The sequence below is a fragment of the Ammospiza nelsoni genome, chromosome 4 (genome assembly GCF_027579445.1).
Source record: "Ammospiza nelsoni isolate bAmmNel1 chromosome 4, bAmmNel1.pri, whole genome shotgun sequence".
In the NCBI taxonomy this organism is placed as follows: domain Eukaryota; kingdom Metazoa; phylum Chordata; class Aves; order Passeriformes; family Passerellidae; genus Ammospiza; species Ammospiza nelsoni.
The window spans coordinates 50,709,383-50,733,938 of record NC_080636.1 but is presented as its reverse complement, the minus strand read 5'-3'; the positions used below and the strand labels follow the sequence as shown (position 1 = coordinate 50,733,938).

Here is a 24,556-nt window from a genome sequence, read left to right as displayed (position 1 = left end):
ACACACAGTAACATACACATGAAAAAACTCGGTTATTTATTCAAATCCTTTTATTACCATCCCGTTTCACACAGTGAAAAAAGTCTCAAAAGTGCTGCTTGAGCTAGAGAGGAGGCAGCAGCAGGAATAATGCAGAGCAGGGGCAATTAAAGCCCCTGTGAAGCAACAGTCTGTGCAGATAATGCTTGCAGTCATGGGAAAAACAAGTTAAAAACAGATCATCTTGATTTCCACATTCAACTGAAAATCCCTTTCTTGGTTTCCGTTTTGCATTTCTTGGTCTGGGTTACAGCTCCAGGTGGTGCTGCCGAGGTTCCAAACCATTCTGGCACCCTCCTCTTAGCAGGGGGATGCAAGCTCTGGAAGGAAACAAAGGCACAAATGTAGAAGGACACACACAGCCACAGCCTGCCCCACTGGCACAGCTCTACTGCTCTAATTCATGCTCAGCTGGAGCCACAAACTGACCAAACTGTTCATGAACATGCAGCAGTTAAACCCAACACCTTATTCAAGAGCTAAACTCCGAGAATCAAGGCTGACAAAGATATGCACTCACAGCAATATCCAGCTTCAAACCGAAACGAAGGTTCAACAAGTGGTGCTGGTCAGGGACAGGAGCTCCCTTTTAAATAAGAACTCTTAATATCTGCTCATACAGCTTGTGTTCCTATAGACACCAGGGGAAAAACCCTTAATGTGATGGGCACAGCCTCACAGTACCCTGTACTTCAAAGGGAAATAAAGGAAACAATTGTCCTCTTAAAATGTTGGAAGCATCTGCCACGAGAGAGCTGACAAAATGTACTGGAGGAAAAGTTTCTTGTAGCAGTCTATTGCTGTCCATGGGGGATATCTGGACACAGCAAGGACAACAAAAACAACATGGCACCACTGCCTCAGGGGTGTCAATGAGAGGAAAGGGCTGGCAAGCCAGGCCAGGGTTTTAGACAGTCTGGGAGCCAAACAGAAGCTGAGAATTGGGTTGTTGAAGGTTCCCACCCCCATCAACAGGTCTGGGCTGTGCTCCTGCCTTCTCACCTTGGGCTGAGAGTCTGCCAAGAGCTGCTCCTTTTGCTCAGGATGGAGGGCAGGCTGGTGGGAGGATGCCACGGTGGTGGGCTTTGAGGGGTCTGCTGCTCCCCTGCTCACTGCCTGGCTGCCATCCACACTCCCTGCAGCCTTCCAGGGAACAAAAGGAAGCACAGGGTTACCTGGGTCACAGTCCCTCATCAACAGCGTGCCGGCACCTCTGCTTAGTGAGGGCACCACCTATTGCTTATTCATTTCACCATAACAAAATCTGAGCAAGTGAAGTTAGTGCATTTCAAACACAGCAAAATTGTACTTGGCTTTTTTTTTTTAAGTGGAAAAAACCACTTGCTCCATCCCTATGGCTCTGAAAACTTGAAATATTTACTTATGCCTCCCAAGTGTTGTATTTTGAAATGTGTTTTCACAGCTAAAGTGTCAGTTACAAACAGCACAGTGGGCACAGAGATATAAGCTCATGTTTTTTACACCATCCTGCTGGCCATAGGAAGCAGCAGTCACACTGACATTTTTGCATCAGCCACACATCCCTGTGTTACCAAAACCCTCACTAATGGCAGTTTTACCACATGCTTTATTAGGGTGACAACAGCTGTTTACCCAAGCTGAAGGCACCACATGCAGATGGGTTTTCCCTGCTCCTTCCCTGGCTGCTGGATTGATCCACTCCCCTGTAAAAGCAGCAGCAGTGTCAGGCCATTCAAACCCAAGAACACCCATAAAGAGATTTAGAATTGCTTAATACAGAGAAGAATTAGATATTCAGCATATTTTCTGAAGGAGAAGTAAATAAAGACTGGATTAGCTTTTGGATTTGCAGTCTGTTCCTTTGGATTACATTAATTTGATTACTAATAGCATGTCATTCCACTATTAGCTCCAGGAGCACAGAAAAGTGTGACAAGAGCTCAGGCAGTTGCACTGTCAGGAGGTCAACTGCAGGGAAAAAAGGCTGTGACACAGATATTGTAGAAACAAAACAACACTCAGGGAAGCAAGAAAAATCAATTTGGCAAAATGGCAGTGGCTTGAAAAATTGTTTGAGCCAGTGTTTAAGAAATCAGCCCCAAGCCCTGTAAGGAGCAGACACAAAATCCCAGCACAGGTAGCAGGATTTGGAATATGCTGTTTCTTTTTGCTATTGCCACCAGATGCCACACAGTGCAGGGTGTCCTTTGTACCAGGTGCTGAACTCGGACATGGGGTCAAAGGGCTGAGACTACTCTGGATTTTCTCAAACAGCAACAAAGAGCTCCTTGTTTTCCAACATTGGTCCTCCAGGTGACACTTGTTATCAGGCTGTGCCCAGCAGTTTCAAGTAATCTAAGGACCCAATTCCTGGCTGGAATTGCCTCTGGCTTTTTCATCCTCTTAACCTTCCTGCCTAGTAGGAGAACTTCTTTGCCCACATCCCAGTGCACAGAAAAAAAGCCAGGGCACAAGCTGGATTTGGCTGCTATGAAGGAACATGCGCATCCCAATTTTCATACTGGGAAGAACTTGCAATTTGTGTAATAAATCACAGCTAAGCTGCACAGCTCTGACTTCTTCCTAGGTCAACACTTATCCCAAGAGAATCCTCAGTTTCTGCTCTGAGCATTCCTCTGAGGAAGAGGCAGTTCTGTTCAAAACTGATGGAGAGATGGATTGGGAAGATGCTGGAAACACCAAAACCATTCTGTTAGTCTGTTCCTACACAGAAAACATGATTTTACAGAAAAACACTTTTACAACCTTCTTTTACTAACCTGTGTTTTATTCCACAATGCACCTTGCCTTCTTGCTTGATCTGCTCCTGTTTTTTCCTGCTGCCCTTCAGGCCACACCAACCTTCTTTTGAAGCCCACACCATCCTGAGATTTATTTCTATTCTCTTTCTCCAGTAGTACAATCATCATCTTGATCAGATACAGCTCAATATTGGCAGGAGTACGTTTTCTAATTTCTTGAAGTTTGGTAGTGTCTTGGAAAAAATAGAAATATAACGTTAATTCTTTAAGCTCAGTTTTCTTATATTGTACAATACGTTTGTTGCACCTCATTAAAGCACGTAATGGATTAAGGCATAGAAAACGTAAGAAGGTGAAAATGCATGGGTTTGACTTGTGAGATCATGTGATAAATTCCCACTGTGTTTTCTGAGGATGCCAGTACTTACAGCAATACTTTGTCAGTTTTTTCCCCAAAAACATTTCAGTAAACACAGATTTAAGAGGGATGTCTCAAGAACCTACACACAACTGAGTCAAATGACTTGTAAAAGTCAGCCCCATTGTTATGGATCATGATGAAGTTACTTTACAACTGAACCTGAAAGGAAAGCAGTCTGCCCCAGCCTTCCAGGACTGCTGGGGGGTGTAGCTGGGAGCAGCAGCTGCAGGTTAGGTCAGTGATGCTCACCTGAGAGGATGGGAGGGCTGCAGATGATGTCCCTGATGAGGCTCTGCACGTCGGGGGTCAGACCCGCACGCTCTACACTCACCGTGCGGCCTGCAGCCAGCGCCTGGGACAGGTGGGTGCCAACCACTGCCAGGGGCAGAGATCTGCTCTCACTTATGGCCCTCTGGTGAAACAAAGGCACAGGGCATGCACAGGGCTCAGGTGTCAGTCCCAAAAAACAATCCAGAGTCACCAGCACATGGTAGCGCAACAAAGCTCCCCAAAACACTGCTTTATTCCTAATACCTATCTCATTTCTTACCCAGCTTGTCAAGTGCATTTCTCCCTCAAAACCTCACAGCTTAAGTGCAACACTTCACCTTGAACTTAGCTGAGATGAGGGAGCTGTGGTGCACCTGACTTCTCAGGGGCCCACAAACACCACAACAAATTCCCCCCTCATTTTCACACATTGGATGAATTCTCCTCCTAAAGCATTTGCCTTGAAGCAAAGCATCTTGAACTTGATTGACCCAAACTTTATTTTCTTAAGGACAGGTCTCCAACTGGAATCTGGTACTCTTCAAAAAAGCACACTTCAACTTTCTACTCATTTCTCCACAAAGAATACACACACTGTGCATTTCAGCAGGATTGGTGGATACAGCACATCAAGCTGCCCATTAATAACTGTACAACTATTTCTTGTTAATTCATCTTTAGGTACATTTTTAACTCTGGGACCATCTGCCCCATACTCTTGGGACAGGCAAAGTAAAAGCCAAAGCAACTCAAGTTGCTTCCTCTGGAATTAAAACTTCACTGTATAGCACCTCAGTTTTCCATACCACCACTTCAGAGATAAGTAAGAGCATCTGCCACTTCCCAGGAAAAACACTGCCTCAGAGGTTTAAAGCAACCTATCCAGCACCATGCAGAGGATTTAAGAAAAGTTGCACATCCCCCTCTTCTAGACAAAGCCTCTCTGCTACCAGTTTTCAGCAAAGCAAAAGCCTCCACAGCCCAGAGCTTACCAGAGAGTAATTTTTCTCCTGGAACAAGATATATGTGACCTCCTCTGAGGGAGAAAGGGCTCTAGCACGTTTCCAGGGAGATGCTTCTTTCTGAACCTTGGATTCAGCGGCGTGGAATGTGTCGGTCTGAGTGAGATAAAGCAGAATTAAATTAATTTTATCCCACTGGCAACCCACTGATCACCCTCCCATTATCTGAAGTTATCTGACAAAGTAAACCTAACAGAACCATTCATCTCTCTGGAGGTTGATTTTGACTCCAACTCCATGTTCTTAAAAGTAAAGGGAGGGAACACTAAAGCAAGGAGGGAATCCAGATGGACATCCGCATGTTCCCATCTTACTAAAACCAGCACAGCATCATCCAAGGAACTTGGAAAAGAAAACCAGCCAGAATAAAGTGCCCAGGCCAACACATCATAGGTATTCCTCATTCCATATGAAACTATTTCACCAGAACAAACTGTGGCATTCAGTCTGCCTGGGACACTTCTCAATTTGAGCTCAATTTTCTCAAAACAGACCTCCTGAAAAGAACTACAAAACTAGACATGCTTTTGATTCCTATTGCTAGATGAAGCTTTTTTTTTTGTGAAACAGAAAGACACCTCCATGGAGTTGTCCAATAGCTGCAGAGCAAACTCCATCCTTAAGGTTCCTGCCAAGGAGAAGACACTTGATTTCATCATACCTGCAAACCATTTGCTTGGCAGAAGTCCTTAATCTCAGCCAGGAGAGGCATCAACATGGTGGACTTGGCTTCAGACACACCATCAATTTTCTTCAGGTTCTCGATGCTCATAGGCCTGATTTAGGATGAAGAATGCAACAACATAAGGCAATCCCAAAATATTGCTGCCTTTTGGTAGCTGGAGGAGGCACTTCAGATGCCTCCATTCCCCCAAGAGAAGCAGCAAAGGGATTTGTGGCTTGGCTTGCAAGCTCCCCAGTTTGTACAACACGTCTGCGTGCTGGTTTTACCTTATCCGGGCCATCTCCACCAGGATCTTATTGGTTGCCAAGACAGCTGGAGGAATTTCCTTCTCATTAGCTGCCTTCTGTCTAGCAGTCAGCAGCTTGCCATATAGAGCAGTCTGGGAAGGAAGGAGCCAAATTCTCAGGAAGCAGCTCTACATCACTTGCAAGTACAATTGTTACAAGAACAGAAGTTATCCCCTCCCTGATCTTCTCAATAATACACAAAAACCCCACCATCCATTAACCCCTCTTTGTGTATTTCAGTCCTATTCTGGTAGTTCTGTTTAAAACAACCCAGTAATTTGAAGTAATTTTGTGGCTTTAAGTTAATTTTAAGTAATTTTGTTCTGCCCAAACACAGAACAACTGTGGTTTGCAGGCTGACTGCAATTCAGAGATATCCTCCCAGTCCCAGCAGAGCTTACCTCAAGCTCTTTTTCTCTGGATGAAGCACTTGGTTGTTGGGGCTTCAAAGGAGATTTCAGTGGTGAGCACCCTGAAACACTACCAAAAAAAAATAAATCAAGCATGAAGCAAGCCTTGCTTTAGATCACTTGAATCAAGGCCCAATTTATGTTGCCAGCTCTGCACTCAGGGCTGGCTGGGGTACAACCAGCAGTATCCAGACTCCCACTGAGTCCATGAGCTCAGGGACATGAACCCTTGACTGGACTGCCAGGACTACACCGCAACATCTGCCAGCACACAAGTTGGACTAAGAGATTCCTTCCCTAAGCACAGTGCAAAATAGCTTGGTTTTACAGATTTTAACTGTCCCTAAAATAATCTGTCTTCACATGGCTGCAGTGGCAACTATTCACCTAACTCATACAGCCTGAAGGGGGGATCCACTTAGAAACACAAGGTGCATTTAATCCGAAGCAGCACATGAGCCAGGAAAACAAATTACTTGGTCTGCATTTGCAAGAGGTTATTTGATTTCTTTTGACCTGAGGGAGCCTCAAGTTGGTCTCAGTCTTCTCCAGACCAGTGTGGAAAGGCAGAGCCCTCCATGCTCCCTGATGTTAACTGTGCTCCAGACCAGTGTGGAAAGGCAGAGCCCTCCATGCTCCCTGATGTTAACTGTGAAATCTTGTAAATACAATATATTTTGAAATGTAATAATGCAGTGTGCAGCAAGTTTTAGGCACTTGTCTTTTTTTAATGCATTAAACATTTCCACGCCCCTCACACAGGAAAGTGCTCATTTTAATGATCCCCCAACAAGCAGTATCCCCACTCACACTGTCAAAACTAGGTAAAGCTGGTTTAATTCCAAATACTGTACCTGTTAACCATGTTAGCGTTTCTTGGAGGAGTTTGACCTTTTCTGTAACAGGAGAACATCTCATATAGAGATACCTATAAAAAAATGAGAACAAGACAAATGCTGATTTACCATCTTTTCACTGAGTTTGCTGTTGATAAAAATTAACGTGGACTAAGCTGGGTTGGATTTTTTATAACATGGGCAGGGATGGATGACACAGCAGGAGGGTTGTACTGGTACAGACCTGCTTGCCTGGTGACTGTGCTGTTCCTTTTGTGCCAGGGGAGCGCTGCTTGGCGAGCAGAGGCGAACGCCTGCTGCTGTAATGCAATTAATTACATCTTAACTCCATTGTACAGTGAACAAAAAACAACATTCTGCTAAATAAACTGATTTCCAGTCAGTACAAGGATGCATTTGGCAAATCAAGTTATTGATTAATTATTAGAATTGTTATTCAGTGCAAAAAAACCAGAACACTGAGGATCTCAAAACCTCCTCCTGTTCAACCCTGCCCTCTCCAAAAGCAGGGTTCAGAGACAGATCTGATTCAAGAGAACACATGTGCTGCAATTACCTGGCAGAAGGTCTCTGCAGATTCAGGTCTTCACTGGACTGTAACAAAAGACTTGGATTTGGGGCAGATCCATCCTTGGACAGCCAATTCCTACCCTGTAGGAAACAAACCACACTGCTTAGCTGTGGGTTACTCAGGAGGAGCTCTCAGTGGGTCCTTTCACTACCACAAGTACCTTCTGGGTGAGCACACAAATGGTTGCAAACTTGTTGTTCTGGGCTGAAACCTCTTTGAGGAAGCCTTCCATGATGAGCTGCTGGCAGAGCAGTTTCCACCAGTTCTCTGGCCACTCTTTCCCACAGCCAAAGAGAGGGTGCCTGCGGTACCGCTCCGGCAAGCGCTGCGAGCACTGCAAGGTTGGAAAGATCCTGTCACATTTGGGCACTCCTTGCACAGGGAAACTTCAAACACAACCAGTAAACCAAAAGCCCAGCATGTGAGGAGCCTCCTCTGAGCTATTCCACTCCTAGTCTACTTCCTGCCAAGGCTGTGGCAAGTTCATTTTTCCCTAGATGCACTTGTGTGACAACCAGCAGCTTAACTGCAATAAAAGGTTAAACAAGGAACATAACTCACCCTAACCTCCTCAGTTTGTAAGCATAAAAAATATTTTGTTCTTTTTCTAATTTATTTCCAGTGACTTTCTTGCTTAGCATTTCAAAACAATTAAAATTAAAGGTGTATGGAAGTTAGTTTATACTTATTCTGGTACACTACTTCAGTACTCAAAGTCAGACAGCAACACTAAGATACAATGGTAGCCATTCTTTGTTTTATTTAAACATAAGCCAACTAATTGAGCCAAATGTTTATCCTGAATTCTGAAAAGGCTGTTCCTTTCAAGATAATCAAAATTATGCATTTTCACAAAAAATTAGAGGACAATCCCCTTGCTTGCTGCATGGGGAGTGGAACTGAGCAGCTTCCCAAAGTCAAGACTACCTCTCTACACAAACCTCCATCTCTCCAAGAAAAATGGTACACACACATGGACATGCATGGATATCCATGTACTGATAAACAGATCAATTAAGAGGATAAATTAAATGAGGTTGTCACAGCCCCTCCCCTCAGAACACACACAAGGAGTTGCCCCATCACTTACAGACCCTCGAAGAAGCAGAATTGGCATTCTGGTCCCAAACTTCTCATCCAAGGCGCACACTGCAGACAGCAGCTGGTGTGCTTGCTTCCCAAAGTCCTGCAATCCACCCTCAAAGTCACTGGGGACTGCAAGGCAGGAGCCACTGCAAGGCACAAAAAAAGCCAGGCTTAACACAAACAAACCAAGTCCCCTCTCCCTTGCTCCAAATGCTGTCAACCCAGTGATTAAAGAAATAATTAAATGAAATAACAAGTGATTACTTGTACCTAGTCTCTAATGTCAGTCCATGTTCTATACATCTAAACACATTTAATGATTTGCATCAGTGTAACTTCAAGACACATTTCTATTTCTATTCATGTAACTTCTCAGACACCTGCCCAACCCAACAGGAAGTTGATATTGAATTTTTGGAATTCAATATCAAAATATTTGCATTGGTTTAGGCATGGCCAACATTTCTTTAACTACACTTTAAAGCTTTTTCCTGTTTCTTTAAGAACATAAAGGAAAAACAAAACCAGGAGTAAAGAGCAACCCCACTAAAAGCTAGGTAAGGTTTGTAAATAGGAAAAACAAAACCAGGAGTAAAGAAAGACATAGCCCTTTAGTGGGGTTGCTCTTTCTTACTGCCTGAAAGAACACACTGAAACATTATTGGCACAAACCACTTCTAAGGAGAAAAAACAAGCATTACCTACTACAAGTGATTTCAGTTCTGCAATACAAATTCACAATCTGGCTCTTTAGTAGCACTGCAAGGTGACTGCAAAGAGGGCAATTATGATCTTTTAAATTCTTTAACTTAGCTGTAGTAGAGGCCAGGCAAAGCTGTCCTACTCCTTGACATACAGAAATTCAGTAGCTAAACTGGTAACACTTCTCCAGAAAGCAGCACAGCCTAACACCTCACCTGGGATCAGAAAGCATCAAGCTAAGAGCCAGAGCAAGGAATGCTTCACTGTAACTTCAGGGAAAGCTTTATTGTAACTACAGAAGGAGGTGACAAATGTGTTTCTGCTCACGCCTCCCTGACTATCAGCCTCCTGAGTCCCCCTCAGCACATCCATGAGATTATTAGCAAGGTTAAAAGAGCACATGTCAGCACAGGAGAACAGCTCCCCGGACACTGGGGCAATTTAGCCTTAGACACCTGGTACCACACACCATTTGCAAGTGTTGTCCTTTGGGATTAATCACCTAACAGGCCTTAAACTGATGAATAGAAGTGTTTTTCACTGAGTGGTGGTCTAATCCCCTTTTAGGAACTGCGATCCTGGTCTGCTTCCAGGCTTTCCCACAGCCTCACTTGGAGCTTATCATAGTTTGCTTGACTCACTGGAAAAGGTTAGGGAGATGCCCAAAAATAAACCTGAGGCTGAGCAGCTGCCAGATCAGATGTGTGAGAGTCAATTCTTTTAGATAATTTGCCTTTAAGTCAGGCTGAGAGAACATAACCTCTAGGATCAGCCTTGAGGGAAGAAAGCTTACCTGGACCTGCAATTATCACAGCATTCTTCTGTGCCCATGATGCCAGAGGAAACCTTCCGGAGTCTTCTGTCTTCAAAATGAGACAGGATGATTCTACCCAAGGGAACAAAAAGAATTCAATAAAAGACCAAGAATTTACACATAAAATTTATTGCAGAAAATGGAGTCAAAATCAGCATCATTAATTAATTCACTGGGGAACCAATTATTTAGCCCTGATTCCTCTAAAGAAAGTATTTTTTTAAAAAAAGCAAACAAGGAAATGCATAAATGTGCTGAAGGATGTACTTTTGATACTGCTTATTAATACAGAATAGAATGTTCTGTGCTTGTGGAACACATTGTGAGCCTGAGCTGCCTTCTGGCTACAGCCCCCAGCTGTGCCTGAGCCCCAGCAGCTCTTAGCAAAGCTGCCTGCAGTGACACAGCACTAAATAGCTGCCAGCACTCACTTCCTCCTGCAGCCATTGGACACCAGATACTTCTCCATCTTGGCCAACATCTTCAGCTTGTACAGCCGGAACCCCTCATCACGGATCTCACCCAGGAGGCGCCTGAGACAGGAGCAAAAAATGTACAGCCCTAAATGCTGACCACTATTAACACATCAAAAATGAAACATGCCGGACAAAACCCTCCAATTCACCAGGATGGCCTAGAAAAAGTATCCTGCTAAAACCAGACCCAAGCTGCCTGCCTGCTTCTGCACCATGGGGGATACTCAGGAGAGCACTTCATTCATATTCTTCCCAACATAATCCCAAAGAGGACAGAACAGCAGAGAGACACAGAGATTCTTCCAAGCCCATGGGCTACTGTCACAGCCATATTTTCTGAAAAATGCCTTTGCCCAGGATTTTCTCCTGGGAAGCTGAGAAGTCTCAGAGAAAAAGGAAAACAAGTTCTTATCTCATTTGCTTCTCCTGTGTTGTACTCACATGTGGAATGTGTCTGGAGATTATTTCACTGGTTTCATATGATTTGACTTATTGGCCAATCAGGGTCAAGCTGCCTTCTGTCTGTATCTTCTCTGTATTCTTTAGTATACTTTAGCATAGCATTCTTCAATATGAGTACCATAAAATAATGAATTAGCCTTCTGAGAACACAGTCAGATCCATCATTCCTTTCTTTGTCGGGGCACCCCACAAACACAACAGGCTACTGAAGTGTAGTGAGCCGTGGCCAAAGGGCCTGAGGAGGGAGGGCAGGGCTGTACCTGTTGGAGGCCAGGTCAGTGGCAGCCCAGAGGACGTGGCAGGCAGCAGGGAGGCCGTCACGCCCTGCCCTGCCCATCTCCTGGTAGTAGGACTCCATCTCCTTGGGGGCGCCGTAGTGGATCACCAGCCGGATGTCGGCCTTGTTGATGCCCATCCCAAAGGCCACCGTAGCCACAACGCACTGCAAAACAGCAGCCACGTGCCAAAAAAACAGGCCTGGCTTACTTCACACACGCTTGGGAATCTTAATCAAAATCCAGCCTGAACTACACCAGCTTCATGCCCACACCCTCTGGCCAGGGCACAGACATAGGATTGTAACCATGAGAGGGATGATGTCCTTTGGCAAATGCAGGAGTGTTTTCAAGAAGCTGTTCTCAACAGGCACAAAACAGGTCATGAAAAGGAACACAAGGAGTCCCAGGATATCTCTGCTGCCCAGGAAAAAAGCAGCTCATAGAAGCTGTGCTCCTGTTCCAGCTATCACCATTTTCCCTCAATACCACATATCTTTAAGGGAATTACTACAGAAATCCAAAAGATAAGCCTGGAATCTTGTTCCTGACAGCACAGACCAGCAATTTCTTCACCCAGAACTGAAGAGAGAGGACATGGCTAACACAGGTTGATATTCCAAAATTTTCTTCCACCAAAAACTCTGCAGTTCTAAACAGGACTCAAGAGACTTATTTCCTCCATACCTGAATTTCATCCCTCATGAACTGGTGGTGAGTGTCCCTTCTCTGCTTGTTCCCCATCCCAGCATGGTAGGTACCACAGGTCACATTGAGTTTTTTCAGTGCACACACCACCTGCTCAGTGGCCTTTCTTGTAGGGCAGTAGATAATAGTGGGGCCTTCAAACTCATACACAGAACTGCTGAAAGTATAAACAACAACATCATGTAAAGACACAACAAAAAAATGCCACCTGCCTGTAAAAAAAAAACCGTACCTGAGGGATCAAAACCAGGCTTAAATTCTTACCTTCCTTTCCTAGTCAGAAACTGCTTCAAATCCCTACAGATGTCTCCACTTTGCTCTCCAACCTCCAGGTACAGGTTAGGTCTGTCAAAGCTGGTGCAGGTGACCTGGGGATTCCTCAGGTCCAGGCATTTCACTATGTCCTCTCTGATCGAGGGACTCGCAGTTGCAGTCAATGCAATAATGGGGATCTGCAAAGAGATGTACAATAACATTCATGACCTCTCACTGAGCATTTTCTACAACAAAAACCTCAAGAGTCTACTAATTCAGAACCTAAACAGGCACTTTAATGTGTTTATCATTGGATAGATTCAGTCATTTGAAAAAATATAGTTAATACTGAGCTTCTTGAACATTTTCGACTGAAGCTTTTGAGAGAGCAGACAGGAACACAACAGTTGAAATGCCAAGTTTTATTCTGAATGCATCTTCCACAAGACCCCAGTATTTCACTGCTGTGATTAGCTAAATTTAGGGAATATAGGATGACACTGACAATAAAAGCATGTTAAATTCAGGTCTAAATTTCTGAGCTTATGCAGTAAGTGCTTGAGGAGTGTCCAGAAATCAGTGGCATGCTCCTACCAGCCACTTGGTCAGGTAAAATAAAATCCTCCAATATGAAACCAGGGGCTTAGGGACATCATCTTCCTCAGCATAGGAATTCAAAGCAATTTTAATTTCTTAAGTTTTGGTAGTCCAAGTTTAGAACACCCTTTGTTTAAACACTGGGAGAACCTACAAAGCCCAGTCACTGAAAGGGATGCTCCAATTCTCAACCAGCATGGTCAGTACACCCAGAGCACAACATGAAAAGGGTGGTATTTCCAAACTACTACCCAAAACTCTCTTCTTGCATCAGAAACCCAACTCAGCCAAACCTCACCCAGGGCAGAGTCTTCTTTAACAAGCTTAAACTTCTGAAGGAGCTCCTGAAGTCGTGGCCCCACTCAGAGATGCAGTGAGCTTCATCCACAGCTATGAGGGTGATACCTGGAGGACACAAAACCACAGCAAGCTCCAGCTTTCCTGAAACCACCAGCAGGGCCTGGGTTTTATTCCTAGAATGCTTTCTGTTGCACCATCTTTAGGGTCTTTCTCATAAAAAAGGCCCAGGAGCTTTTACAGTCTCCCCCCCACCACAATCTAAGCTCCATTCATCCAACATCCCTCATACGGCTCAAAATCTCAAGTTAGCTCCAACAGGAGCTTTTCCCACTCACTCACTGCTTCTCAATCAGTCACCAGTAAGAATTCCAGATGTCATTTGTTGTATTTCCTGGATTGTAACACAAAGCCTGATGGTCTCAGACAAACTCATATGATTTTTTTTTCATCTTGTGTGATGAATGGGAATGAATGGTGTCACTACTCTCACCAAGAAATGGGTAAAAAGTCTCCAATTACCAGAAAGGCTTAAACATAATGATCAATTTAAGCTGCCTGGCAACTCACCCACAATCTTACCTTCAACTTACCAACAGTTCGGTCAAGGTCCTGAAGTAACTCTAAGTTCCCTGAGCAAAACTCTGGAGTCATGTATATGACTCTGTACTGACCCCTGAAAGATCAGAAAAAATACACTGACACAGAAGAATCCAGACAATTCAACTCAATAAAATCATGATGGCACTGAAAAACAATGAGAACAACAGATTTCTGATGGCAAACAAGAGGAATTGCGTGAAGTCCACAGAAAACATTCCAGAACCACAGGAAAGCAAGGCATTGCAGGAGAAGTAATTTGCCAGCCATTGGAATAACAAGGGACTGTTGTGGTGCTGACAGATACAGGCCTAAAACCTGACTAAAATCAGGTATAAATCAGAATACAGCAGAGTCATTAAATTCCATTTCCCCAGCCAAAAGGCACTGGAGGGTGGCTGTAGCCTCCCACACTCTCAGCCTGGGTGAATGCAAAGAATATCCTGAGTGCCAGGTCCCAGGGCTGGGCCAGAAGCAGGAGTTTCAGTGGTGATGGAGCAGGGTGACATCCCACCCCCCCAGCAGCCCTTTGTCACAGCCCAGAGTACCAGAAAGCTTGGCTCAAACTCACCCTCTGATAGAATCCTTGACCTGTTTTGACTGAGCTGAACCAAGGAAACAAGCTGGAATCCCTGTCATTCTGCAGAAATAAAAAAGCACAGTCATGAACAGACTCCCTCTCCAAGCTTTAGCTTCCAGCCTGTGCCAGCATTTCTAAAGGAAGTTCAAGCTGTGAGGTCAGACACTGCTTTCTTCAAGGATCTTTGTGTGAAACACCTTTTGAAAAAGCAGGAGTGGTGCATGGCTCTTCCTGCCACCCAAATGCTCTTGCACTTCCCCTCCACAAGACACACACTGGATTAATAGGAATCAGAGAAAGGAAAGCCATTTTCCTTGCACAAGTTCACAATTAAAACACGCAAAAGAATATGCTAAATCTATTTTCTTCAACTCTTCACTGCAGCAGCTCCTCACATTTGGATATAAGCCTAGCTAGCCCACAGTTTTTTACCATGTTCCATCTTTTGTGAGCTACTGATGCTGCATCTGCTTGTTTTAAATCAAGTGGCTGCTTTTTAATGACATAATAAATACCAGCCCAACTTATTGATATTTTACCTCTTAGCTTGGTGATTTGCTGCATTGTCTCATAGCCCTTGGTTTCCACAGCTGCTCAGTCCAAACTGCAGCCAGACTGACAGACAAACTGCTGCAGTTTGTACAAATTCAGTCTCCTCAGCCTTCAAAATGAATTAAGGCAGTGAATAAACCCTTTCCACAGAGGAAAACAGTGGAAAAGTCACAGAGACACCCTGCTAAGCAATAGTCAAAGAGCTTAGGCTGTCCAGCCATTCATCTGCACACAGCCACAACATGCAGCAGAAAATGCCACATGTCACTGGTGTTCTTCACTTCAAAGCACCTTCATATCCCCTCTAACACAAAAAACTCCTTTTCCCAAGGTGGAAAAAGCAGGAATGAACCACACAACTCAGCATGAGTCCCACAGCTCGGTGCAAAAGTGTCAGAAGTGAATGGCTCTTACAATAGGAAGTGAATACATGTGGAGAAAGCATTATCAGGTATTAAAAATCAAAGAGATTTATCTTGACAACACACCTAGAACCACTCATGTCAAAGTGATTTGGTGTCACCCACAAGTTCCCCCCTCAGATCTCTGAAGAAGTGAAGAGGTCAGGTGTTGGGAGACCTACTACACTGTCCCTCTTGAAAGCCTGTGCTGCAGCTTTGATCTGGAGCGCCAACAGCTCCCAGCTATACTGGGTTCAGATGTCACCCCTCTGACCCAAAGCAAACCCTGAAACGAGTCTGACAGCCTCAAACAGCTCCCCCACCACTCTGGTCTGACATAAAAAGCCTGTGAATCCAGAAATAAGTGCCTTCAGAAACCTCTCAGCAGCATCTATCCTTTGCAAGCTCAGCCTCTGGTTCACCCATGTGGCAAACCCAGGGACGTGAGACTGCTGACAGTCACACAAGGGCTGTGTGTGCTCCCTGAGACACACAAGCCCTGCAGCTGACACCCCAAGAGCCTGCTGCAAATGAAACACCCAGCAGGGGCACAGGCAGCATCCCTGTGTGCCCAGGGGGCAGCCAGCAGCAGCCTGGCCCTGCCACCATGTCACTCACGTCAGCTGCAGCACCTGGTCCTCCATCAGGGAGATAAGAGGGCAGATGACAATTCCTGTTTGTCCAGTGTAAACAGGAGGAAACTGGAAGCACAAGCTTTTTCCATAGCCTGAGAGGGAAAAAAAAAAGGAGCAGAAGTGAGACACCATGCTTTCTATGCACCTACAACAGACAATTCTGACACTCCAAAAAACCCAGCCATGTTTGTTGTACTGCTGTCCCCCAAAAAGGGAATGACTTTCTATTGTTTCTTAGGATGCAGTGGTAATGGTAACTCACCAGTTGCCATGACAACAAGATTATCTCTTCTGTCTTCCAAAAGAGAATTGATCACTTTCCACTGGACCCTTGAAATTAAACAAAGGGGAATACTTGATTTTGGCCACCACAGATAACAAGTGAATTGTATGGAACTGCATATTTTGCTGGATTGTGGGTTAAAGGGACCCTTGGGGCTCCCTCAGAGTGGTGTCCTTGCACGCTGCAGCCACTCAGACACCCCAAGTACTGCAGGCAGGGCTCAAGTGGGGATCTCTAACAGGACTCAGGCAGGCAGCACTTGAAGCAGGAGATCACTGATCTCAAATAACACCTGCAGTTTTCACAGCATTTGTGGATCACTTATCTCCAATTCAAGAGAGTGTGAAAAAGACCTGGATTTGTTTGTTGCCACTTTTTTTCAAGTGAATGGTAATAAAAACATCATCCAGGTTGGAGGAAGGGCCGGAACACCTACCCCAGAGTGTCCATTTCAACAGAAAACACACTCACGGTTTAAAAGAAGAATGCCCAAAATAAGTCTTGAGACACATGATGTGGCTCTCTGCAGGCTCTGGCAGCAGTGGATCTTTAGTGGGAGAGAGGAGAAAACACTCTTTTAGGATTGAATTTTAAAAAGATAAAGCACTGTCTCCACAAGCAACAGTCTGCTCATGCTTTGTCATGCCCAGGGGTTAGAATTTGGGCAATTCCAGTGAAAAGAGAGATCTCAAACTCCAGATATTTTCAGGCTGGAATGAAGGATTAAAAAAAGCAAGGAGGCTCCTCAGAGACCCTGCATGAGGAGAACATATGGCTTGATTAATGAGATAAAGCAATAGGACTGCAATGCATAACTGCATCATCTGGAACAGCATCACCCTTACAAGACAGCTCCTCCTCACATTTCAGCTGCTTTTCCCCATTTCATTTGTCTCCACAGGGACAACCCCAAAGCAAGTCAAAACCACCCCCAAGGCAGAATTTCTTCACAATTCTGTCATTCAGCAGCAACAGAAGAGCACAGGCAGATGGGAGGTGGCACCTCCCCTGTGCTGTGTTCTGAGCAGGTCCTCCACACCCCCAGGTCAGTTTTACTCCATGAAGCAGACATCAGCTGACCAAGGCAGAACTTCACTCTCTTCTGCCAAGCACACCTTTGTATTTGAATCTTCATACAGTCCAAGCTCCCCTTAGAAATCCAGGCAAGCTTGACCTTCCCATTTTGAGAAACCCATCCCTAAAAGTCACTGTGCTTACAAGGCTGCTTCTACAGACAGTGGTTTTTAAAACAATGATTTCACCATGCACTAATACTTTCAAAAAACCATACCCAAATATTCCTCCTCCTCTTCCTCAACACCTTCATCTTCATCACCATCTGGTGCTACAGCCACTTCAGGACTTTTCCTGGCTTTACTGGACTCTCCTTCAGGTAGAACTCCTTCACAATCATCTACATCTTTTAGAGACTGAGCATTTAAGAAGAAAAGTTATTTTGGAGCAGGGAAGGGTAGATAAAACACCTCTCTCAAGTAATAAGATATGGGAACCAATTTTTAATCCAGTTATAACAACTTTAATCTAGCAGGCAGATCAAGTCCAAGCTGGTGGAGTAAAGATGACAAAGGAGGCCAATGGTATTCCAGTCTAACCCCAGCAAATTGAATTCTTTAGGTATTCCTGTGTTTATTCTGTCCCTCTTCTGCAAGCAGCACCTTTCTGCTTCATATTCCCTCCCATTAACTGTGCTCCCAGAGCAGCATAATTATAAATAAAATTTTAAAATAAACCCTCTGGCACTCACCTTGAGCATCTCCATTTCCAGTTCTTCATCACTCTCAATGACACAGGACACATTTTGTTCATTGTCTGTGGAACACACCTCCTACAAAATCAACAGTTCTCTTAGGAGCAGAGTAATTTCTGAAAATTCAAGATAATTAAGCTCAACATTCAGCTCTGAGGACTGTCCATTAAAAACAAAACATCTGATAGAAATATTTGGAGTTAAGGAGTGTTCATTACCTCGGGTGCAGCTTCACTTCCCAATTCCTTGGCAGCCTGACACTCCAAGACCTGCAGCTCTTGCTCAGTAATGTCCAGGGACATGAAGTCATCCCTGTCCTCTCTGTCTGTGACCCTGGCTGCTGGAGCCCCACTTTCCAGAGCAGTGTTACCTCTCTGTGCCTCCTCCCCACTCATTTCTTCCTCCCAGAGGACAGCCAGGGTAGCATCAGAGCAGATGTTGAGGTCACTTTCAGGCTGCTCAGCACATTCTGCTTTCTGTGCTTTGACACTTGCTGACTTGGCTTCCCAATGTGTTCTGTTTGCACCACAGCTCCTCTCCAGCCCAGAAGGGGAACCTGAGCAAAGCAGGGTGGCTTTCAAGGCACTGATGTTCCCTGATATCTCTGCTAGTATTTCTGTAGCCCTAGGAGGTAAAATCAAAAAAGTAAAGCAAAATTACACCAGCAGCTATTACACTTCAGAACAAAATTCAGCCAAATTCAGGGTCAAATCCCTTGCAGTCAGACCAGTGAAAACACGTATTCCTACATATAAAAAAAATGCATTTTCCTGGAAAACAACAAAAGGGTAACAGATACCTGTTCAAAGACATGTAACTTTGTTGTATGGGACCTGGGGGATCAAAAACAAAACACTGATTGTGGAGGTAGAGACAAGTCAGCACAAAACTGACCTCTGCAAGTTCTCCAGTTGTCCAGAAGAGTCAGGGATGTGAGAAGCCAGGTCTGTTATCTCTGCAGCCAGGGAAGCCAAGTGCTTCTTCACACCCTCAGATGTGGCATCTGTAACAAGCACAACAAGTGGTTATTTTATAACAATTAATTTGTAATAATAACATCCCTATTTTAAGAACTCCAGCGACTGCATCCCTACAGCATTTACAGCCGCTAAAACAGCATTTCCCCAGGCTTAAAAAAATCAAGCACAGAGAATCAGGCCAAGCTTCTAAGTATTCCAGCATTGCATCTCTTCCATCACACAAGCTCAGGGAAAACAGGTACACAACGGGAACAAAGCAATCCCTCCAGCTCCTGGAAAAGAGCTGCTAACACAGAGGTAAAACAAGGCCAAATCCTGCACCTCAGATCAAGGGGACAGCACTGCCACTGCTCCTTTTGGCAAGAAATTAAAACTGAGCCAAAACAAAAAGGAAACTATCCCCTCACCACCTCTTTTTCAGCCTTAAGCTAACTGTAATTTTTTATGAAACACAGAACTGAACAAAACACTAAGATTTTAAAATCGTCTCTGGCCAAGTAAATAATGATAAGCTGCCCTGAAACATTTAAGTCCTATTGATGTGCCTCAATAAAAACATTACTTCCCAACATGGTTTGTTTTGTGGCCCTATTTCATCTTAAATTAGGTATTTGTCCCTGCATCAGCAGCACTGAAATTAACTCACTCAAGTGTTTCCATAAACAAACTGGAATGACAGCGGGAATTCTTCCCATCCCTGTGTACAGCAGAGACAAACACAATCACCCCGAGAGCACCTTCCCACATCCTATGGAAAACAGGCACTGAGTATGGGTACCCCGGGCATCCAAGGCCTCTTGCTCCCTCTGCAAGTCATGTGGAATCACCAAGAAGCCAAACAAACCTGGCACTATTTTAATATATATATTGATTTCCCTGCTGGGAAATGCAATATGCAATTGTAAATGGGATAAATTCCTTATGCCTGGATGGACAACTTACCTTTGTTCATGCTACACAATTTCAGGTCACTCTTATTCATGTTTTTCAGTTTTTCATAAACAATGTAGCCAGCCTAGGAGGGAAAAGAAACTATTGGTACTCTGTACTCCTGAGAGAAAAAATAATAAAAAAAATTCATCAAGAGTTAATCAGGCAAATCATGGCAGCAATGCAGTGTGACCAGCAGAAATCCAAACTGGAATATGGCTCTCATCATACTAATTACCACCCTGACTCCACTGTCCATCAGGACCAGGTTACATGCTACAGAATGCTGCACTAAGGGCCAAGTGCTGACTTGGGACTCCCTCTGAAATGGATCCTCTTACACAGATCCCAGAGTGGGTCATCTCAGCTGCTGGCTGCACATAGAAAGCTCCTAGTGCTCAGCTCCCAGGGCCACCATCTGCTCACCTCATTCAGATTTCATGCCCTGCTCCAGGAGAAGAGCTACAAACACACCAAGATGGATTCAGTGTGTTTAGTATTTCCCCAGGTATGAATAATGAGTTCTAACAGAAAAACACAGCCTAGAGCCAGCAATGTGCTAATTAGGCTACATGTGTTGAAAAAGAAACAAGTTACTCCCTAATGTTTTCATGGGAGGCTCCAAAAGGCAGGCCAGGTTAACAAAGCAAAGTGGGAAAGATACACTGCCTGGAAAAAAATGGCTACAAACGATGAACCAGGCACAAAAAAAATTTGAAATCTTTTCCAGACTGTTAAGGATCTTGACAGAGGCTAAACCCCACATGGCAGAACTTTTAACTGAACTAGAAATCAGAAAAGAAACCACTGTCCCACTTCCCTTCCTCCAAGCCTAGAAATATGAGACTAAAAGGATTTTTTCCCTTGATTTTCTCACAGGAAGCAGGTGGCACCTGGTAGCATATTGGCAAAACCCTTCACAGAACTGCAGATAAACCAAAATTCATCCAAATGACTGAAAAAACAGGGACTTCTGGAGAAGCACAAAACTCATATGCAACTAAACTCTCCCTGACAATCCAGATTGTGGTTCTCTTGTATTAGCCACCAGTGAAGGCTGTGCTTTTTCCAAGTTTTGAATTTCACCTCCCATACTATATTTCACAAGGTTTGGGTTAATTAGCAGCTAAGAAATATGACAAAACCAGAAGGAAATGGATCCAGAAGTGGTAACAAGGGACTAAAAAATACCCAGCAGCTAGGAGCACACAGGAGAAGGAATTCAGTTCCAGAGGCTGGAATGCTGATCCCCTGTGGTACATACATAGGCATCTGTGGCTGCATGGAGCTTCTGCTCCTTGTTGAGTGCAAACTTCTCCCAGTTGCTGCAACTCTCCCTGACAATCCATATTGTGGTTCTCCTTTATTACCCACCAGTGAAGGCTGCGTTTCTTGCAAATTTTGAATTTCACCTCCCATACTGTATTTAACAAGGTTTAGGTTAAGTAGCAGCTAACAAAGACAACAAAACCAGAAGGAAACACATCCAAAAGTGCTAACAAGGGACTAAAGAAATAGCCAGCAGCTAGGAGCACAGTGGAGAAGGGATTCACTCCCTTCTGAGGAGGCTGGAATGCTGTGGTACATACATAGGCATCTGTGGCTGCATAGAGCTTCTGCTCCTCCTTGAGTGGAAACTCCTCCCAGTTGCTGCAGCGGACAGACGGATCCTTCAGCAGCTGCCTGCCAAAAAGGTGCTTCACCAGGCCATTCAGGCTCCATGTCTCCTTACACTTCAGCTGGGGAAAAGAACCCAAACAAAACAACAAAAGCAGAGGATATGTTTATAAAGGAAAGCATCTGCACCTCCCCAAGAAGAGCAAAGCATACTCAATCTCTTGTTAGCAGCAAAGAGCCCTGGGTTAGTCAAAGCATACTTAGTTTTTCAAAGCAGTGCTGTCACAACAAAAATATGAGGCATCCGTACAAAACAACCTCTGGGTTGATAAAATAAAAGCCCGGGACTTAAACAGCACTCTCTCTCTCCTCCAGGATTTTTCTGCTATTTGCCTTTCTAATTAGAAAAACCCAGCATCCAGCAACAGGGATTTACCTAATAAAACCACAGGAATATTAAAGCCTGCCTGTGTGTGGTGGACATCTTGTGTCAGGCTGAAGCCAAGCACAAAGGAGAAAAGCTCTAGCCCAGGACTCCCAGGCCTCCAAAAGCCATCCCAGCATGTGCTGCCTCCAATTGCCTTTGCAATCCTTTGTCAGCCACAGTGGCTGCACCCTGCTGTCCCCAGAGCCAGCCTGGGAAATTTTGCTGTGGTGCCCAAGGATCCAGGCCTCATGGGCACAGTCTGCTGCTATTCCAGCCTGGAAAATGTGCGCAACTGTGGAGCTGAACAGCAGCAGTGCAGCATTAGCAGCTCACTGCCTTGAGTCTGGTATTAAAAAAACCCTCCCAACTGTTCTTTTTAGGCTCCCCCACCCCTTCCCCTCCCATTGTGCCATTATATATAATCCTGTTCTCCTGTTCTCTTTCAAGTTTATTTTTGGTTTGTTTTCTCTTCAGCAGAAGCTACTATCAGAGATCACATTGCTCATCCTCATAACAAATTATCCCGAGTCAAAAGACAGAATTAAAAAAAAAACCAAAACCAAACCGGGTGACTGAGGAAACTTCAAGTTGGAGAAGTAACAGCTCCTCTTGTTGCTTGAGCAAAACAGTTAATTTGTATCATTTCCAATCCCAACTCCACAGGGGCTCCTAGGGAAAGCACTGAGCTGCACCACAGAAGGAATGAGAAATATGTGGAGAGACCAAGCACAGGTAAGGTGCACACAGAAAGAAAAGCTTTAAGGGATGTGCTAGAAATCAGAAAGATTTGGAAAGCAATGAAGCTTGGGCTCCCTTCTTTAAAAGACAGCACAGGTGGCCCTGCATCAAACCATCTCTGACACAGAACTGAAATTCAGGGCATGCCAAAGGCAACTTGTAAGCAGCAGCTCAGCAGGTACTGGAAGCAGCACCCACGCCAGAGCTGAGGGGACACCAGCCTGAGAATCACAGGAATGCAGATATTCCTATAGGAAATCCATTTCCAGACTGTGTTGCAGAAACGCCTCTGCAGGGAGGGCTTCAAGGAAGACCTTGAGCCTCCCTCCAAGAAGCAGGGCTGCCTCCTTGTAGCCTGTTGATGAGGCTCAGCCACTGCTGGGACAATGCCACCACTGCCAGCAGGACAAGCTGGCCATTTCCATCACCAAAAATTAAAGGAAAAGCACCTGCAGCTGAATTTAAAAAGTACCTCTTGTAAACACTTGAACAAACCTGAGAGGACACAGATGTGGATTAAAAACTGGCTCACTGGAAGACAGTAGTTAGTTCTGCAAGCTTTGAGAGGTGTTTTTAAGCAGTTTCTAAATAAGTTACAATAGATCTCTGCTTTACTCCACAGAACAGGTTTGCTGTTGGAATTGAACTCCAACCAAGACAAGGAAGCCTTCCTTTGCATAGCAACACCATAAGAAGATTCCCTCCCACAACAAAAAGGTTTTAGAGTTTTACTTTGTCATTAGCAATGTCAGCCAGCTCCACAAAGCTCTTCAGTTTGATCTCAAAGTCACTCATCAGCTTCCATTGATCTCCCTCAATTCCTACGCCAACCTTTTTAATTGTTTCATCTTCGAGCAGTCTTTTGAGTCCCTTGGGAAAACCTAAAATAGATTAAGCCCAAACATGAGAAACTAAATAGTGGAAGATGCTAGAAAGTCTAATGGAAATTACAAAATCCAAGCAAAAACACCATCTGCAAAACCCTGCGCTTCTAAAGGAAAAGCCACCAAAGTTTCTCTGTTTATTTGATTTCTCCCTGGAATGACTTAAACTTCAGCTGGTTGTGATGGGTCATCTGCAGACAAGCAAGAAGGAAATACCTGAAATACACAAATCATCCTGCACCTATGTGGAAACAAACCAAGTAAAAAAACACAAAACAAAATTGGTCTTTCTGATTGTTAAATCGCGCAACAAAAACCAACCCCGCACTGGAAAAGACACTTTATCTCTCAAAACTCAGTGTTCATTACATAAAATCAAACATTATTTTACTATTTTCCCCATGATGTCCTCACAGTTTTTGCTATTTCACATTTCTGGGCAAGAGTTGAAACCATAAGCATGGGAAATCCCCAGCAGCACAGATTTTCTGAATACAAACTCACAGCTAAGGCTGGGCTGCTCCAACAACAGCATTTGGAAAACAGAACCCACCAACCAGCTGCTGTGCCAAGCCCAAACATGCCAGACCTGTCAGCAAGCAAAAACCCACAGTGTTCAAAGATGCACACAGATACTCAGTTTTATATTTTGATTTCTCCCAAACTGATGGCACAGCAAACCTGGATCAAAGGGTATTTTCAAGCTTACAGAGCTGAATTAAAGCAGGCAGCTTTCTCATCTCTTTCTGCAGAAAGAACAGCCCCAGACACTTCATCCTTGAACAATAACAGCCTTTTACTCCCCTGTGTATTTGCTCCCATTTAAAATTCAGAACATCTTATTTAAATCCATACCTTCAGGACCCCACAGCTGGATACCCTGAATTAGTCTCAAAAGTGCAAATCTAGTACCTGCAAACACAGAGCTGCACAGGCACACTGCTCACCTGCCTTGGCTCTCATTGCAAACACCACCTTTTCCCAGCCCTGCAATATGCATTTATGTACTTCAACAAACACTTGGCACCACTGATTTTATTTGTGCACAATTGTCTCTGCCCTTTGCTGGCTGCCATTCTACATTTGCAGTCACAGCCAATTTCCTGTGCACTGCAAAAACTGCAGATCCACCCCAAAGCTTTAAAAAAATAACTGGTAAACCCCCCCCAGACAGCAGCAAGCT

The 24,556-nt window shown here is 44.4% G+C and overlaps 1 protein-coding gene across 2 annotated transcripts in view; it reads right to left on the bottom strand.

The window, feature by feature from the left end:
• Nucleotides 1-32: 32 nt before the first annotated feature.
• WRN (WRN RecQ like helicase) overlaps nucleotides 33-24,556 on the bottom strand; it is a 28,577-nt gene continuing 4,053 nt past the window's right edge. Inside the window, exons 5-35 of one of the 2 annotated variants that reach the window (XM_059471019.1) lie at nucleotides 23,222-23,370; nucleotides 21,297-21,446; nucleotides 19,720-19,792; nucleotides 18,692-18,800; nucleotides 18,016-18,421; nucleotides 17,795-17,875; nucleotides 17,321-17,459; nucleotides 16,501-16,576; nucleotides 16,009-16,076; nucleotides 15,730-15,838; nucleotides 14,150-14,218; nucleotides 13,572-13,654; nucleotides 12,980-13,086; nucleotides 12,094-12,281; nucleotides 11,809-11,986; nucleotides 11,107-11,288; nucleotides 10,340-10,441; nucleotides 9,888-9,980; nucleotides 8,397-8,538; nucleotides 7,467-7,640; nucleotides 7,292-7,386; nucleotides 6,959-7,034; nucleotides 6,733-6,806; nucleotides 5,870-5,948; nucleotides 5,448-5,560; nucleotides 5,158-5,272; nucleotides 4,467-4,592; nucleotides 3,454-3,616; nucleotides 2,802-3,016; nucleotides 1,042-1,182; nucleotides 33-359 (exon numbers count right to left, since the gene is read on the bottom strand). In XM_059471019.1, coding sequence (XP_059327002.1) covers nucleotides 237-359; nucleotides 1,042-1,182; nucleotides 2,802-3,016; nucleotides 3,454-3,616; nucleotides 4,467-4,592; nucleotides 5,158-5,272; nucleotides 5,448-5,560; nucleotides 5,870-5,948; nucleotides 6,733-6,806; nucleotides 6,959-7,034; nucleotides 7,292-7,386; nucleotides 7,467-7,640; nucleotides 8,397-8,538; nucleotides 9,888-9,980; nucleotides 10,340-10,441; nucleotides 11,107-11,288; nucleotides 11,809-11,986; nucleotides 12,094-12,281; nucleotides 12,980-13,086; nucleotides 13,572-13,654; nucleotides 14,150-14,218; nucleotides 15,730-15,838; nucleotides 16,009-16,076; nucleotides 16,501-16,576; nucleotides 17,321-17,459; nucleotides 17,795-17,875; nucleotides 18,016-18,421; nucleotides 18,692-18,800; nucleotides 19,720-19,792; nucleotides 21,297-21,446; nucleotides 23,222-23,370 — 3,998 coding nt within the window. In that variant the 3' untranslated portion in view covers nucleotides 33-236. The remainder of the gene's footprint in view (nucleotides 360-1,041; nucleotides 1,183-2,801; nucleotides 3,017-3,453; nucleotides 3,617-4,466; nucleotides 4,593-5,157; nucleotides 5,273-5,447; nucleotides 5,561-5,869; nucleotides 5,949-6,732; nucleotides 6,807-6,958; nucleotides 7,035-7,291; nucleotides 7,387-7,466; nucleotides 7,641-8,396; nucleotides 8,539-9,887; nucleotides 9,981-10,339; nucleotides 10,442-11,106; nucleotides 11,289-11,808; nucleotides 11,987-12,093; nucleotides 12,282-12,979; nucleotides 13,087-13,571; nucleotides 13,655-14,149; nucleotides 14,219-15,729; nucleotides 15,839-16,008; nucleotides 16,077-16,500; nucleotides 16,577-17,320; nucleotides 17,460-17,794; nucleotides 17,876-18,015; nucleotides 18,422-18,691; nucleotides 18,801-19,719; nucleotides 19,793-21,296; nucleotides 21,447-23,221; nucleotides 23,371-24,556) is intronic. The other variant, XM_059471020.1, reaches the window with a different exon arrangement.